Genomic DNA, 16,234 nt, shown 5'->3' with positions numbered 1-16,234 from the left:
CATTAGTACAGGTAAAGAAATAAAACAAACAAACGGAAACTGAAACTTCTGTCATGTGATTTATTTTACAAATTGATCAGTTCTATAGCATGCTATACTGTGAATAATAAACTGGTACCCGATTTGCATGTGTATGTGTGTGTGTGTGCGAGTTTGTTTGTCAAAATACCGATATCCCTCGCTTCTTGATCCTTTTTTCCAAAAATTTTTGTTTTCACTCGCTTCGTAAGTGACGCGATTTGTCGTTCGTCTGTTATTGATAAGGAATATTAGATTAATAAGATGTTGGAGATTGTCGACTACAGTGCACTCCCGTTATAACGAACACGGTTATAACGAAAATTCCGGTTACAACGAAGTAAAAATGTAGACCGCAACATTATCCGCTCTATGTTTTTTTTTTTGTTTTGTTTTTTTTTGTTTATGGTTCGGTCATAACGAATTTCGATATAACGAAAGAAAACTGCCGGTCCCGAGGACTTCGCTATAACAGAAGTCCACCCCTGTATAACATGACATTAATACATAGTGATAGTCATTTGAACTATAGAACAGTCTTATTCCTCATCGCTCAGTTTTATCAATTTATTGCTAGTTAAAGAAAAATAAGAGCATGACGATTTTCTTTTCAAACAATACATCAACAGTACGACGAGCGTAACTAAAATACCATAAAAGTGATTTGAAAGAAAGGCATTTTATTTTTTTAAGACAAAGCTCCTAAAATGGATCAGCAACGTTATTTATAGTCTGATCTTTTTAATAGTTATTTTATCGATTGCAAAGCTTTTTTTCTCACCCTTTTTTCAAAAAATTGCAACCGTGTAAACAGATTGACCGTCAACAGGTTCAAGTAGATACTAGTAGTCTGCGATTATTTTCGTCTGTGCATCCAAACAAAGAACAGCTTCGCATTTCCGTTTTCATTCATCGGTTCAGTCACCAATTTACTCACTCATAGCATTTTATAGCACTTGAACGAAGCTCTGGTCTTCGCGCCTCGGCAAGGCGAAAACATTTCTCCGAAATAGGACACTATTTTGGGGACGGTTACACTTACAGGCCCTACAGCGCCTTTCTGTCGGACGGGCACCAATGCAACAAAATGGCAATCCTTTAAACACGTTAAAGGCTACTAGATAATGCGCAAGGCTATATAGGTACTGGGAGATGCTACTGACGCAAGAAATATCATCCCCGCCCAACAAGCGTCGTCCCCAAACGGTAAGCAACCTACGGAGTCCCTGTGCACATACATCTCGTCTTGCCTCCTCTCTTCTTACCCCATTATCCCCTCCCCACCGCTACCCCCCCCCCCCCCCCCCCCCCCCCCCCCCCCCCGCTCCTCGGCAAATACATCCTTCTTACTCCATCTTTCCCCATCAAATAGCGACTGCTTTGTCATATTGGCTTGTCTTGCGCACAGAAGAAGAAATCAATATACTACGGACATGGGCTCGGCGCATGGAATTATGCTAATTGCCCGGCTTTTACATCACGCATACATTTTCGGTTATAGCGCCACCCGCGGCTCGAGGGATCTCTCACGCATTCGCACGTCACGAGGAGGCAATAATGACTATGAAAAACAATGTAAAAAATGAATAATTAACTAGACGTGATTTACCCGCTTGTTTTTGTGGTAACATCGCCATCGCGTCTAACTCTGTAGCACTTTTGCCCATACTGCTTGGAGGAAAAAAATAGGACATGCCTGCAGAGCGTGGAGAAAGTATATTATACACCGTACATAAAGTCGCGATATTTTTCTTTTCACGTCTTAGGCTATTTCTAGAGTCATCCAGGTACGCAGACGTCAGTGTGACGTCATCGGAGAGGGGCACGCGAACGGAGAGCGAGGAGCGAACCTAAATGTAAACATGCTGCCCGTTTCGAAATTGCATCTTTCTTCGTTACATAGCCAACCATTTTTTTGAGCATCCATAGTACGTCGACGGGTTATGCCGAGCTGCAAATGCCTTCCTGCCTTTCTTGTCTCGTCGAGATGAAAGCCATGATATCTCTCTTCTACCCGGTGCTACACAAAGGGAAAATATCTTGGAAAATGTAAGTTTCCGGCTTTTTTATCCGTCGCCGGAAAGCTGATTTGGACGTAAAATACGACGCGCGTGAGTTTTTCCGCGTGTGTGTCTGCGAGTGATGATACGAGAGCGAGCATTTTTTTTTCTCTCTTCGTGAGGTCTGTGTGTGTGAGAGTGTGTATGCGTGTGCGTTTTCCTGTGGATAGATTGGGGTAAGTGTGCGTGTGTGTATGTGTGTGTGTGCGAGCATGATCATAATATATGGGGATAAGAGTAGATGCTCGTACCAGCTGCTACCGTCTGATAACCCGGCCTTTGTTGGGGCCGTTCTTTGTCTTTTTATCGGCCTTTGAATCCCGTTTTTCGTTATCCTGGTCCGGCACGCGACTGCCACACGAACGTAGGGAGGGCTGGGGACAGGACGTAATGGGGGAACTAGCCGGTCCGGTCGGAGCTGGATTACTACAAGAGAAGGTGGATATCTCGTGAAAGACTCGGTGAGAAATTCGTGTTTTATACTTAAGGCGTGCGTAAATGTGTGTACGATTGCGTCTGTTCCATTATACCATTGAATAAAAAGAACCGGACAGAATGCACACCAGTGGCAATGCGTAGGAATTAACATTATTATAGTAGAAGGACTCAACAGATACTATAAATACCGGCATATTGGTAGTTATCGTATACTATTTTATTATCCACTCAAGTGTGTGTGCGTGCGTTTTTGTTTGTTTGTTGTTGATTTGTGTGTGGTTTTTTTTTTAAGGGGAGAAAAACAGTCAGATGAATAGAATTGAGTTGCAGCGTTTTACCGAATATGCCACCAGTGCACATAAAATGCATTATAATGTGTGCTGCTGGTCAATAATGCGCTGGTGTATGGAGGCATACATGACTATGTCCCATATGTAGGCCTACTAATGACACTGAACTCGACGCATGACACACATGGTGTATTTCTGTGGAGATGTATAACTACATTATTGTGTTCTGGTAATGCAATAGTTGTCAATGATGACGATGTTTACTATGATGATGATTACGTTGTTGATGTTGATGGTGAAGGAGATGATGATAAAGACGATATGACATCATCTGTATTCTAATTTTCGTTGGCAGTATCATAATCACTATTATAATCACATCATGTCCACTATCGAACTCCACTTTTTACCAGAGAGGTACATTGTACCTTAAAAAAAAGAAAGCGGTAAACACCGAATGTAGACAGACACGGCTTATCATTTACAGACTGGCATTTCCAAGGTATATGATTGTGATAACTTTTATATTGGTTTTGTAATCATATCACTCAGTATAAAGAGTTAACATGTAAATTGATGTTTCGTAATTCTATATCTATGAACAATAATCAGTTGGTTTGCTTAGTCATATATTTGCAGGTACTTGTAGCATGCCAACTACTAACACGGCAACCGGTCTATTACATCCCTTTGATGAAATAGTACCAGCAGATGTTATACCCACTTGTATTATAAGCACATGTGTTTGTACAGTTCTCATCGTAAAACAATACTGTGCACGGGCATACAATTGTACGATGCAAACACAGATAAATTAGTAGCAAAGCAGAATGATTAGTTATTGTCAATTAAAAAAAAAAGAAAGAGAGAGAATGATAATATCTAAGATGAATAAGTGATTACTGACAGATCCGTTTGGCCCGTCATTTTGGAGAGGTGTGACTTCATACACGTTGACATTGTTCCCACATTTCTCATGTTACCCGGTCTGTTTCAAAGCTCTAAAATCAATGCTAAGTTAAATTCAACTGATCTTAGGGACAATTCTAAGATCAATCAGTCATCAGAAGTCAGTAACTGTTTCACTAACCCATTTGGGAACAATATCTGCACCCATCTTGTCACGTTCTAGAATGCATCCCGAATGTCTATGATATGTATCCGTCTCAAATATATCTGATCTGAATCTGTCCCAACTTTGGTTTCATTGTTTGGCCCGATTATAGTTCCCCTGTAAATGAAACAGTGCCCACATTCACGATGCGTCGTTTGATAGTCACACTGATCCCTCCATCCCTTCAACTCACTTACGTGCACTTTGTCTCCCAAAACCCATTTCAAAGAAGCCAGTATATACCACATTGTAGAATGTCATCATATCGTCCATAGATTATAATTTCTAGATATACCAACATAAACATTGGGCTAATGCTTCGCACTTTCCCATAATTTGTGCTTGACCTCGAAAAGTTATTCCGTGATTATTTTCACATGTTCGACAGTCATGGTATTCGTGATGATTTACGAAAGAAATAGGATTCAGTGTTCATTGCAAAAGAACAATCATTAACCAGAAATCAACTGGAATATAGGCCTAACCAAAATATTGATTCATTCATTATGTGTAAGTTACTCATTTTTTTACTCAACAATTGCGACTTGCCATCATCTTTTCTGATTACACGTCAATATTTATGTATATACAATTATTGGGGGGGGGGGGAGCGTGGGTTGATCATGAATCGTTGAGATCTTAAAATGCGATGCAAATTAGTTTTGATGATTATCTCCCAAATATGCTGAGAGCATCCCCTAGGATGAAGATCTCCGTGGACCCTCCCTTGTAAATCCCTAGTCAAATGCCTGTGAAATTGAGACAAAGGTCAAACATTAGCCAACGTTATCCCAGCTGTCATTGTCCATAATGGTCCCATCATAATAGTCGCGATCTCCGATATCTAATGAGGTTGTGGCGATTTTTCTTGCTCGTAGTTTCTTTCGCTTATACTGTAGTCTGTTTTCAGCAGTCCGTTGATATTTTTGCTGAGAACAGTTTGTTTTCCACAAAGTCATTTATGTATTCTGCAATTCTATATTTCATACTGATTTTGCCAGCACCGTACATAGCATTGTTATTCATATACCCAATGATATGTATGAACTTGTTGTTAGCCTCTTTCTGTTTGCTGTTTTCATCGTACACCAGTCATCACGTACGGTCTTATGATACGCTATACCTAGTATCCCCCCCCCCCCCTTTCCGCGGAGTAAAATATCGCAGGCACGCGACACACATTTTGATCACTACAAGAACTAGGAATGTTTTTACTCGCGTGTCGTGACCATATAAAGGTGCGGATCGGAGAGACGGTTCTCCGTTTCTCCTGATGTTGTCCTTGCCCCTGCCGAGTACGAGATGTGCATAGTTTGTCCTATACAAAGTGTTACGGGTTTTTGGAGATCGGTTAGCAATCTTTGTGAGCACAAAGACCGCAATATATTGAAGTCCACACCGAACACAGCTTGCAGAACACACCACACACAAAAGAACAGGAGCGGACAACCAATTTTGTATACTGGTATATAATATGTACTGTCCTGTGAATACTAAAGCGCTATTCATGCCGACGGCTATGTTTTGGCGTTGCTTTGATTATTTTTATTGGCACCAAACAATATCCCATGCCCTTTAAATCAAACTTGGTAAAGTACAATGCGTTCACCCTATTGTATACTTGAATGCTTGGTCGTAGACCAGAATCAAAATGCTCATTTGATTATGATAGTACTTAGCATTGTTACAGTTTTCTGTATCTGAATTTTGGCTCAAACTACAAAAAGACACTGCCAAATTAACCTATAGACATGATTTTCTTTTGTGACTGTCGACTGCCAAAATTTCAAAAGGATTTATAGGGTTTGTCTTCTTTTACACGCCGCTTTTACCCTACGACGGTATTGATAATGTTCTAAATGGTTTGACTTTTCCCCCACTTGCCTCCCTTACTTTGGCGTCCGTAATTACTGGCGAAATGTCAACTTGTATTAAAAAGGAGTTAAGCGCGTTTCACAATATGCGGGTAATGATTAGTTCCAGCCCAAGTCGAAAGACCTGGATGTTAGCCACTAATGGCTGTTCAAACAAAGGCCGGTTTCTTTTGTTCTTGGACGTCGGGCAAAATTCGCGTTGACACGGAGGCCCTGGTGCGCTCGTTCCGGCGTTTCGCGACGCAACACGTTCGCTTCTTGCCACTCTAAAAGCATTCGCTGTACGTTATGAAAGCATCACGTTGCGGTGTGAACAAGCCACAAGGGCAGTCTCACGACCGACTGTGCAGGGAGCATCCATGGCGCCTTCTGGCCGTGCGAAATACATGTACCATGACTGTGTAGCGCCATCTCGTGTCAGAAAAATAATCAATTGAAACAATGATCGTTTGGGTTGTTGCTGTTTGTATCGTACTCTACTACAACCCATAACGATATCATTATTCTGGATCGCTGTTAGGCAAAAAAGAAGTTTGTAGAGAATTCAGCGAAAATTTTATTTGTTGTCGTTGTTGTTGTAATTTTTGTTTTGCTGTTAACCTCTTCTGAATTAACTCCTAATAATCACACGAGAACGCTGAAATAGCTATCTTTAATGATTAAAAAATTCTAATTCTTCTTCTGATATTTGGTATTTTGTCAATTGAAAATCCTCACAATGAGGCGCGACATGCATTTTCATTCGGAGGCATGGGCAAACTGATTCATGAACATCATTTGCGAGTTGAGTGATCTCTCAACGCGTTATGCTGTATTTTCCTATAGCTCAAAGCTTTGCACGCGCCTGGCCATACCACCCTATACATTTTACACGTTGTAATGGCCTTGTGATACACGTTGTACTAGTCGATTTGCTCGACAGTAATAAGATATAGTGTATTAGACATGCGACATACACGTGAACTACAAGTGACTACGTGTTTGCTAAGGTCGCAGGGACATTGGACACGCAACGTGACCTATATCAATTCTCCATTATATAACTGCAGCGTATACACGTATAGGATCTTGATAATAGATGCAATCATACGAGTGATCAGCGGCATTACTTCCTTTATAATTTCACAAAAATATTACACACATATTATAGTCACTCACATTGCATTTTATTTTGATACAAACGTTTTCTGCTATGGCCGTTTTGAAAATTCCAACTCATAGAAGTAAGCTGGTAATGATGTAACGAAAAAAAAAAAAGGTTTGTATAGCGAATGCATACTGTTAAGTGTAAGCATGCATTCGTTGTGGGTCACACAGTTTCTATTTAAGTAGACAACCAAGAATGTGATGTGAATATGATTCATTTATCGTCCTACAGCCATTTAAGGAATATTTCCACATACTACATAGCATTAATGCAAAGTCATAGGGCGAGTGACATGTAATCATGTCTGTCTTTTTTTTAAATTGAATTAGATGGTTTGATTAGGCCAAGTAAAAAAAGAAACCAGTTTCTCGTCCTCGCGCGCATCGATTTTGGCCGCCGCATCGATTTTTTTACTATTTACTATTTTCAAAATGGCGCTGAAAATACCAAGAAATTCATAATTCTCGTCCCAGCCCGCTCCCCGCCCGCGTCGATTTTCAGTTGCCGCATCGACTTTTTTGATATTTACTATTTTTTCGGCCGCCGAAAAAAAACAAAAATCGACAATTCACCTACCAATCGTGATGTCTCATTTCTAATTACCAGGGTACGCCTTGCGTCCTCTACTTAGCTGCAGTACAGCTGTATGTAGCTTCTGTAGTACGTGCGTATGTAATAACGCATGCAGTTCACACTGCGAACTCGGCAAGAAGAAATGACCCACAAAGCAGTCGAACTGTAGTTAGATGGGCGGGCCTGGGCTGTGATGTATACATAGCGCACTAGGTACGTCGTGAACGCGATAGCGGCAACATTTCTGCAAACAATCGCTGATACTCCACGCATATTTCGCGCATTGTTCGTATTTTTCCCCGTTTCTCATATTTTAAGCGGATGAATTGTACTGTACAAATGCTTGTGAGGATTGTATCGAGTTTGTATACATTTGCATGTCATTGTGACTATGTGCATGTGTGTGCAGTGTCGGAAGGTACGGTGCCAGTGCAATGGCCGTGCCGCGCCGGCCGCGTATGCGTGTCTAGCTGTCAGGGTCCCCATCCCCTGGTCTGTCGTCTGTCTGCACGCACGCATGAACACATTCGAATGTGTAGAGGCCCGTATACTCTGCTCTGTAACGTTGCATCTGACGGCGATGAATTGTTCTATTTTGAAGAGAAAATGAATGCGCTTTTCCAGCAAATGTAGAATTATTAAATGGGTGTATCTACAAAATATATATAAAGAACTTTTCCACGGATTCTGGTTTGTCTCGTATTTCTGCAGGATACTTTTCTTTACGATGTAAATTCACGGACACGGCCGTGACTCGTATATACCTGTAGTGTGGTATACAATCATTCATCATCCAAATGATGAGTGATTATCAAATGTCTTTTTAGAACATGAAGAAACATCTTTAAATGTTTAATGCTATAAAGACATATCGGTATCATTTTGACATCCATCTGCAATTGTACCAGCCAGTTTCCAGTTGAATGTGCTACAATATTGTACTGTGAAGAGATGTAGATACATACCAGCTGTGTGGACACAAAAAGTCACAAACACCAATGATAAATAAAGCAGTGTTTTGAATATCATGGAATTTATTTCAGTCGTACATTTTATTTTGTTGAAAGACATGTTTTATACCTGTTTTAATTAATAGCACAATACATCAGAATTGCAAGTACACTGGTATCAGAAATGCCATTACAACACTAAATAGTAATACCAGTATTAAGATGGTCATTTTCCTTTGACATCAGTAGTGGAAAGAAAAGCAAATGTATTTCTGCATGCATGAAGTTTTATTTCAAGTACAGTAAACCTCGCATGAGTCGAAGCTCTCGGGACTGACAAAAATGCGTCGACTTAAGTGAACTTCGACTCTTGCGAGAGTCGATTTTTTTTCGACTCACAGTTATGTACATGTATTGTAGTACATTTGCATGCATGTGTGTGTGTGTGTGTGTGTGTGTGTGTGTGCGTGCGTGCGTGTGTGTATTTGCATTCAAATTTGTCTGTTCTTGAAGATAATGTTCTTCTTTTGTTCTAAATTGAACATGGAATTTGTATCAATACTAGTAGTTTAACGTAGTTCTGAGAATGTCTGCGCTAATGCGGCAATGTGCATGTGCTGCATGTATGTCTATGGTGCAACATAAGTAGCCATCACTGAGACAAACACTCTCCCAGGCCCATCCCACCTCCATTGAGCAAAACTATACAGCCAGCCAGGCATGCACAAACAAGCTCCGCCCACTTGGCCTGTCACTAAAATATTAAAGCAGCGATTGGTTGACCAAGGAGTTCTGGCTTGACATGGATAAAGTATGGATGTACTGTGTGTGTGGATAAAGTATGAATCGATGTGCTGTGTGTATACGTGTATACATGTGTATGTATTCGACAGGCGTGCGGAGCGGGACGGTGAGGTGCATGCTTACCTGCAGCAGGTCAGGGACGGGGTTCTGCGACATGCCGATTTTTTTTTTCTCCTCGAGAATGCCAGACAAATCTTCTTCGACTCAAGTGATGTAAACTACATGTATTTTGCACAAAAGGGACTGAATGTTTTACTTCGACACAGCCGAAATTCGACTCTCGTACTTCGGCTTATCCAAATATTTCTTAGAGAAAATACATAGGGAAAAATCGGGACTTTTTATTTCGCTTCGAGTTAAGTGATTTTCGACTCACTCGACGTCGACTTATCCGAGGTTTACTGTATATGGTACATATATCTATTTGTTTGAAAATGCACAGAGTGCAGGCAAGACATACACTTGGGACCTGGTCTCTCATAACACAGCTACCAGAGTGATATTTCATTTCATAAATTGGATATAGAAAATAGTAAAGCCCTCTCTCGTTACCTTTCTCAGAATTACCGGACGAGAAACACATGTTACTTTCATTTTGACAATCCTCGAAAAAATAGTAAGATATCAAATAGTAAGGACCTCCCTCATCGCCTTGCTCAAAAAACCCGGACGAGAAACTACTTTCTTTTTTTACTTGGCCTTACACTGCTTTGCTGCTATGCTCGAACATCACAAGCTATAGGTTGACGATTGTGGACACGATATTCGCTAGTGTTGCAGTTGACTTCAAGATTGTGCACTAGGCATACACTGTTAGCCAATCAGTAACTGGGATTGTGCGCGAGGTCTCCACTGTTAGCCAATTAGTAACTGGGATTGCGCTCGAGGCATAAACTGCTAGCCAATCAGTAACTGGGTTTGGTGTTCAGCCGACAGTCCAGTCACTCGTCTACTGAAACTGCTTTACGCAGCCAAGAAATTAACAGCGATTTTATGAGGGATTATGTACCCAGTCTGCGTGTGTCTGTGTGTGCTCAGGCGTGTGCATGATGTGAGTATGTGAGTCCACACGTGCATTTAATGTGTGTCACTGTCGATCACAGTATGACCTACAGTTTCATGATGATAGTAAAAGTAATGTGTATTATTAGTGAAACATACTTGTCATGCTATTTCGCTGTCTCTGATCAGTCTAAGTTTGAAAATATATTTTCCAAAGCAACAATCTTCGTACAAGAGACGTGACGGTGTGAACTCCATTTCCCCCATTCGCCTTTATACAGTGTATTAGTAGTTGTAAGCGTTTAAAATTACTGCAGCTGTGTCACATTTGGATGTATTGTACAATATATTTGCAAACATAATTATCTTATGGCGTTGCATGATCATGTGTTATTGTAACTGAATGTTCTGAAATCGATAGCAAATATTAATTGGAACTAAACTTCTGTTACTACACCTACATGTAAGTGGATCGGCCAAGATCATTACAACGGCTTTCTTAAATAAATGACTGTGTGGATGCCACCTTGATAAAAAAAAAAGTTAACCCGCCAGCGCATGAACTTTGGAGACACGAGTTTTAGACGAATCTAAATCACGTCACCACTTGAACTTGCGATGTGTAAAAAAATTGTGTTTCTTTATCTCGGTGGCTCATATGACCTATATCTTCTATAATTTAATTGTCACAAATTCATGGTTGTCTTGACCAGTGCAAAATTGTGTGATGTACACTGTTTCCTTTAGTGAGCAGAATAAGAAACACCGACGATCTCTCTCAAACCGTACAAAACATCGTCACACTTTAACGTCAGTAACAATTCAAGCACCAGGGAACTGCTCATCGCCAGTTAGAAGCCCCAATTGTACATTATCATGTCAGTTCTACATCTTGATATTATCTTTCATGTCCCCTTGCCCCCTTTTCGTTCTTTTTTCCCACCAGACGACGGTTTGACAACATCGTGCGGGCAGAATCAGAAACACGATCCAGCGAATGAGCCTTCGTCGGCCTAGCCTCTCTGACGGACGGACGAGCGGTAGTGGTGCGTTCTACTTTCAGCGGGTCTCAGCTCAGAAAATTTTGCAGCTACCAGCAAGAATTGAGAGCCACAAGTATTCTGTCCTGTTGTTAAAGCGCCGCATTCATCGTGGGAGGGAAAGAACTACGAGAGACGAATCGCCGCACCAAACAACACTTGTCATCAGTCTCTGTATGTACCATAGTTCCTATACGCATGAGGAAAGTGGATAATCGTCGAATAAGGCAATATTCGAGTTCGTTGGGAACGGAAAACGTCAGCACCACCGCCTGTATAAGCCAGTACTGATATCGTCTCTTTCGCATCTAAAGTGGCCGCAAATTGGTATCCCTTTACAAGCCACTCTCTTTTCTTTACCCCTTCCCCATTCCCTCTCTTTGTCGCCAACTCTCAGTCTTTGGGCATCCCTCTCTGTTTATCTCTGCCATTTTCTTTATGGTCTCGCGCTCATCAATAATTGAAAATTCGCTCGAATTGACAGCCTCCGTGAAGCGTGAGATGAACTTTACAGCGTTTTGATTCGCCGAAATCGACTTGAGTGCAAATTAATTTCCACGCATCGCCGACACGTGAACAAATTATATTGTGTCTGACCCGAGACGGACAACGCCGTGGGACACGAGAGTGGACGCGTGCACCGACACGGAACTCGTCTTTGCCGTGACTCTAAGTGCAATATAATTGCGACGTTGGTGTTCGTTTCGACATCCAGCCGGCACGCTGACCGTGGGAAGATCCTCGTCGTCACTGACAGATCGTCCAATTAGCTGGCAAACACATCGCCCATAACAACCGCTGTGTGACAGAGGCGTGACTACGTGACGTCGACATCAAGTTCGAAATACGGACGTAATAGTTTGTGAAGACGAGGGAAATTTGAATTGAATATCACCAGGACTTGATCGTTTTGTACGATTTCGAAATGTTGGAATAAATCCATATTGGTGCCAACATCTAAGGGTTTTTGCACTGCCCAGAGCATATCGAATTATTTGAACCTTCAGCTTTTTCTTTTCTTCCTGCTGTTAGAGATCATGACTGTTTTCTAGCGAATTGATTGTTAGGAGTTCAAAGATGGGGAGTTCGAATAGCAAGCAGAGTTCGGAATCACCGCGATACAGCGTCCCGAAAAAGACGCTGAAATCGTTTCCTTGGAAGTCGCTACAGCGCCGACAATGCAGTGTGAACGCGTCGACCATGACCCACTCCCCACCCTCCTCGTCCGCCCCGTCGTCACCTTCGCGCACGTCTTCGACGAACTCGGAACCCCCGTCACCCTCGCGGGCGACCGAGTGTCCGCGCAACACCGGCGGCCAGATCCGCATCGTGATCGACCTGGCACGTTCCTACCACCTCAGTACCCACGAACGTTCGAACATTCGATGGCACACGTCATGCCAGTTCGCCCCCTTCGACGACTCTCGCCTGGTCACGTGTGTTGGCGTGGCCAGCGACGTCACGGGACGACGCATCGACCTCAGCTCGACGTTGTATCAACGGGATGACGTCGTCCATGTCTGGAGCCTCGACGGCGCGAAAAATAGTAAGTAGTCAACCTGTTTCCTTATCAAAATACGCTAATTACCTGTAGTTAACGTGGATAATGAGTACCAGTAGTTCTGCACCTATTATGATGGTGTTCAGAACAATCATTTGAATTGAATTGAACACTGTATGCATGTCTTTGCAAATTTTTGTGTTATTGTAAGAAAACATTATTTTGTACATACTCTTCGAATTCATGTCAAATGATTGTCTATGATTTAATTTATCCTGTAAAATGCATCATGCAAATGTAAATCACGAACTGAAGCTACATTTCGTATTTTCGTTTACATTTTTGCTGATAACATTGCAAATCACATAACTGCTATAGTGTAATACGTTCTTTTGTGACTTTAATCGGTTTCCACTATATGAACAGCAAGAACCGAAACATACTGTCCTTACAACTTCAACAATAATGTAAACGCATACTAATTAATGAATACGCAGGCACAGACTTATATAAATCACAGCAAGAATGATGCATGTGTATATGTGCATGTGTACCGTATCGGCATAATGACGTATTTGTTCATTCTTTAATAAATTAGAAATGATGCCACTTTGTCGTAAAACTACAACGTTATACCTACAACATTGTATTTCAAAGACACCCTCCACAAACTATGTAATTTCATCTGAAAACGATAAGTTATGGACTACCAGAAGATTCCTCACCTATTCACACCTGGCCAACTTTTATTTGGTGAATAAATCCTATAATGTTTACAAATTTCTGCTGCAGAATACAGAATACAAAATAATTTATTCTTAAAGTACACTCTGTAACGACCATGTATTTGCTTCTTCTTCATAAGAACCCATTACGTGCGCATATCTCGTAGCGCGAAGTGTAAATCTTCAGCCATTATTGTATTTAGGTACAAATCAAATTATGTCTTGAGTTAAACCCTTTGGTTTCCATTAATGATGTAATTACCCTCTAAATCTGCGGACATTGAATTGTACCACTAATCCATTGGATACGATTGGACGTTAAGCCGTTGTTCATTTAAAAAAAAAACACTGACTTTTGCGTCTTAACAACGCGAACATGCTACCCTACATGGCAAGCGACGTGCATTATGTTGGACTGTAAACAGTATAGTGATGATATCGAGCTTTAGATCTGCGACGCGAACGCCAAGACGGCACAGTCTCCAGGGTTAACAATGGAAACAGCTGCTTCGCACATGTGCAGAACACCATTATCAGTCTAATAGCGTCGTCTTTAACGTTCGCGTTGCAGATATAAAGTTCGCTAATGTCAATTATGACGGCAATTTATGACATTATCCATTTTTCTTGAAGTGTGAAACCTTTAATCTGTGTTTGATTATGTTACTTGCAGAGTGCTACTCGGTAAGAAAACGTCACAATGACAAAGTAGCCGCCCATTGCAGGATGATGGGCGACGGAAGATTCATCTGCTACGCCGAAGGCAACCGTCTGGTGTTCAGAAGCAGCTCCAACCCAAAGCACTTCTTTCTGCGGGACACGCTCTTTCAGCCGGGCGGCGTCTTCAAGTATTGCGCGGTGTCCTCCAACGACTCGTACGCAGCGGCCATCGTGCAGCTCAAAGGCGTCTACAAGCTCTACGTGTTCTCCACTGATTTCTTCCTGCCTTTTTACGGGCAGGCGTGCCACGAGATGTACCCCGCGTTCCTCAGTGACTGTTGCAACAGCGGAAAGGACAGCGTGGAGTGTCGCTTCACCCCAGACGGGGATTTCATCGCTGTCAGCTCGTCGAAGGGTTCGCTCTTCCTAGTGCGCCGACAGAACCTGTCACTCTTCCGCGGAGTGTTTCCCCGCCTGGACTCGCAGGGTAAGTCCGTGGCACTGTCGGGTGTAGGGGCGTACGCCTTCCACCCGCTGTTTGCGCACCACCTCATCACGTGCTGCACCACGCAGCAGCGTTTGACGACCTACAACCTGAACACCAACTCTTGTACGCTCAACGAGCCGTTGGTCGAGGACATCGGCACCCCCGACCGACTAAGCTACAACAGCGAGGGGACCATGATCGCCGTGGCAGGATCCAAGTCGCGAATCGCGGTCTTCTACTCGGACACGGCACAGGTGCTGGCCACTCTGGACACGAACATCGACTGTACTCACTGTGCCTTGCAGATCCGCAACCCCGTGCCCGGCTACCGGCCCCACATCACAGACCTCTCCTTCTCGCACGACACGTCCCACATCGCTGGCTCCTCGGACGACGGCCTGGTCCGCGTCTGGGAGCTCCCGCCCACCATGGACCTGCAGAGGATGTGTAGGCTGGCCATCTTGCGGCAGGTTCCCGCTCACAAGGTGGCCATGTTGCCGCTGCCGCCGCTACTTAAATCCTACATCATCGGCAATCCTCGCTAACAGGGTGATCGTTGACACACACGCGCTGAAACATTCCTGCTTCAAGGATAAGATAGACATGTAAACATGCCGGAGCTACAATCTCGTAGACATATGCACTTTCACATAATCAACACATTACAGAGACATAAACACACACGTAACACGCACACACACACACACACACATTTATCATCACACATCAAACAGAGACACACTCTGGATAAAGGTGGCGGCTGGAACTCTACCTGCAATGAAGAGCACATTCTCCCTCTAAAACTGATCACATGAGGACAGGAGGGACGTGCAAGTATCCCGGATGTTATTTCACCCATTTCTTTCATTTTCTTGCTCGACGAGTGTGTCAAAAGACCCTTTGAGATTCCGCGAAGTATTAAACTAATATTGGACATCAGTGTTTCTCGAGACGAGTCTAAAACTCTTCTTCGAATATGCCTTGAAAATGCCCAGTGTACTTCTCTCGACAGAAACTTTGACGGATTTTTCCTTCTTCTACACTGTAAACAGAGGACGCCAAAAACAGGACATTTTTTATTACACCACGCCTCTGGATTTAAACTTGATGTTCTTTACCTCTCTCACTTTGTGCAATATAATCGCGGACGACCTGGTTTTGCGAAGAGACGACTAACGGCTACGACAGCTGGGGACAAGACTAGCACCCTGCACTGATCTGCAGAGCTATGAGGGTAAGACTTGGAGAGCAGGTGATGATGTTATCACAGAAACAGACATTTTTTCCCCATAAATATGACGACTATAAACTACAATGTCCCGCCCACATTGCAGTCACAGGTACTGATAATCTAACCCAGTCGATGTACATCAAGTGTCATAATATCATAATTACTTCGAATGCAGTAAAAATCCTTTAAGTTATCATGTGCATCATAGGAAAAATCTCATAATGTTCGAATCTATCAAAACGAATACATAAACAAAAACATGTTGACAGAGTGAAGACAACAAGCATACCTATCAGTTATGCTAGAGTGAAGCTCTGGAA

At 42.5% G+C, this 16,234-nt stretch overlaps 1 protein-coding gene across 1 annotated transcript; it reads left to right on the top strand.

Moving 5' to 3' along the window:
- The first annotated feature begins 12,254 nt into the window (after positions 1 to 12,254).
- Positions 12,255 to 15,359, top strand: LOC139745360 (uncharacterized). The gene is made up of 2 exons (XM_071655758.1): positions 12,255 to 12,856; positions 14,210 to 15,359. The coding sequence occupies exons 1-2, from the start codon at positions 12,388 to 12,390 to the stop codon at positions 15,226 to 15,228; spliced, it is 1,488 nt and encodes a 495-aa protein (XP_071511859.1). The 5' UTR covers positions 12,255 to 12,387; the 3' UTR covers positions 15,229 to 15,359.
- Positions 15,360 to 16,234: the final 875 nt, after the last annotated feature.

Source organism: Diadema antillarum, unplaced genomic scaffold, assembly GCF_040938485.1.
Source record: "Diadema antillarum isolate AM-2024a unplaced genomic scaffold, OU_Dant_1.0 scf00000036, whole genome shotgun sequence".
NCBI classification, from domain to species: domain Eukaryota; kingdom Metazoa; phylum Echinodermata; class Echinoidea; order Diadematoida; family Diadematidae; genus Diadema; species Diadema antillarum.
This window is presented reverse-complemented; position numbering and strand designations above follow the sequence as displayed.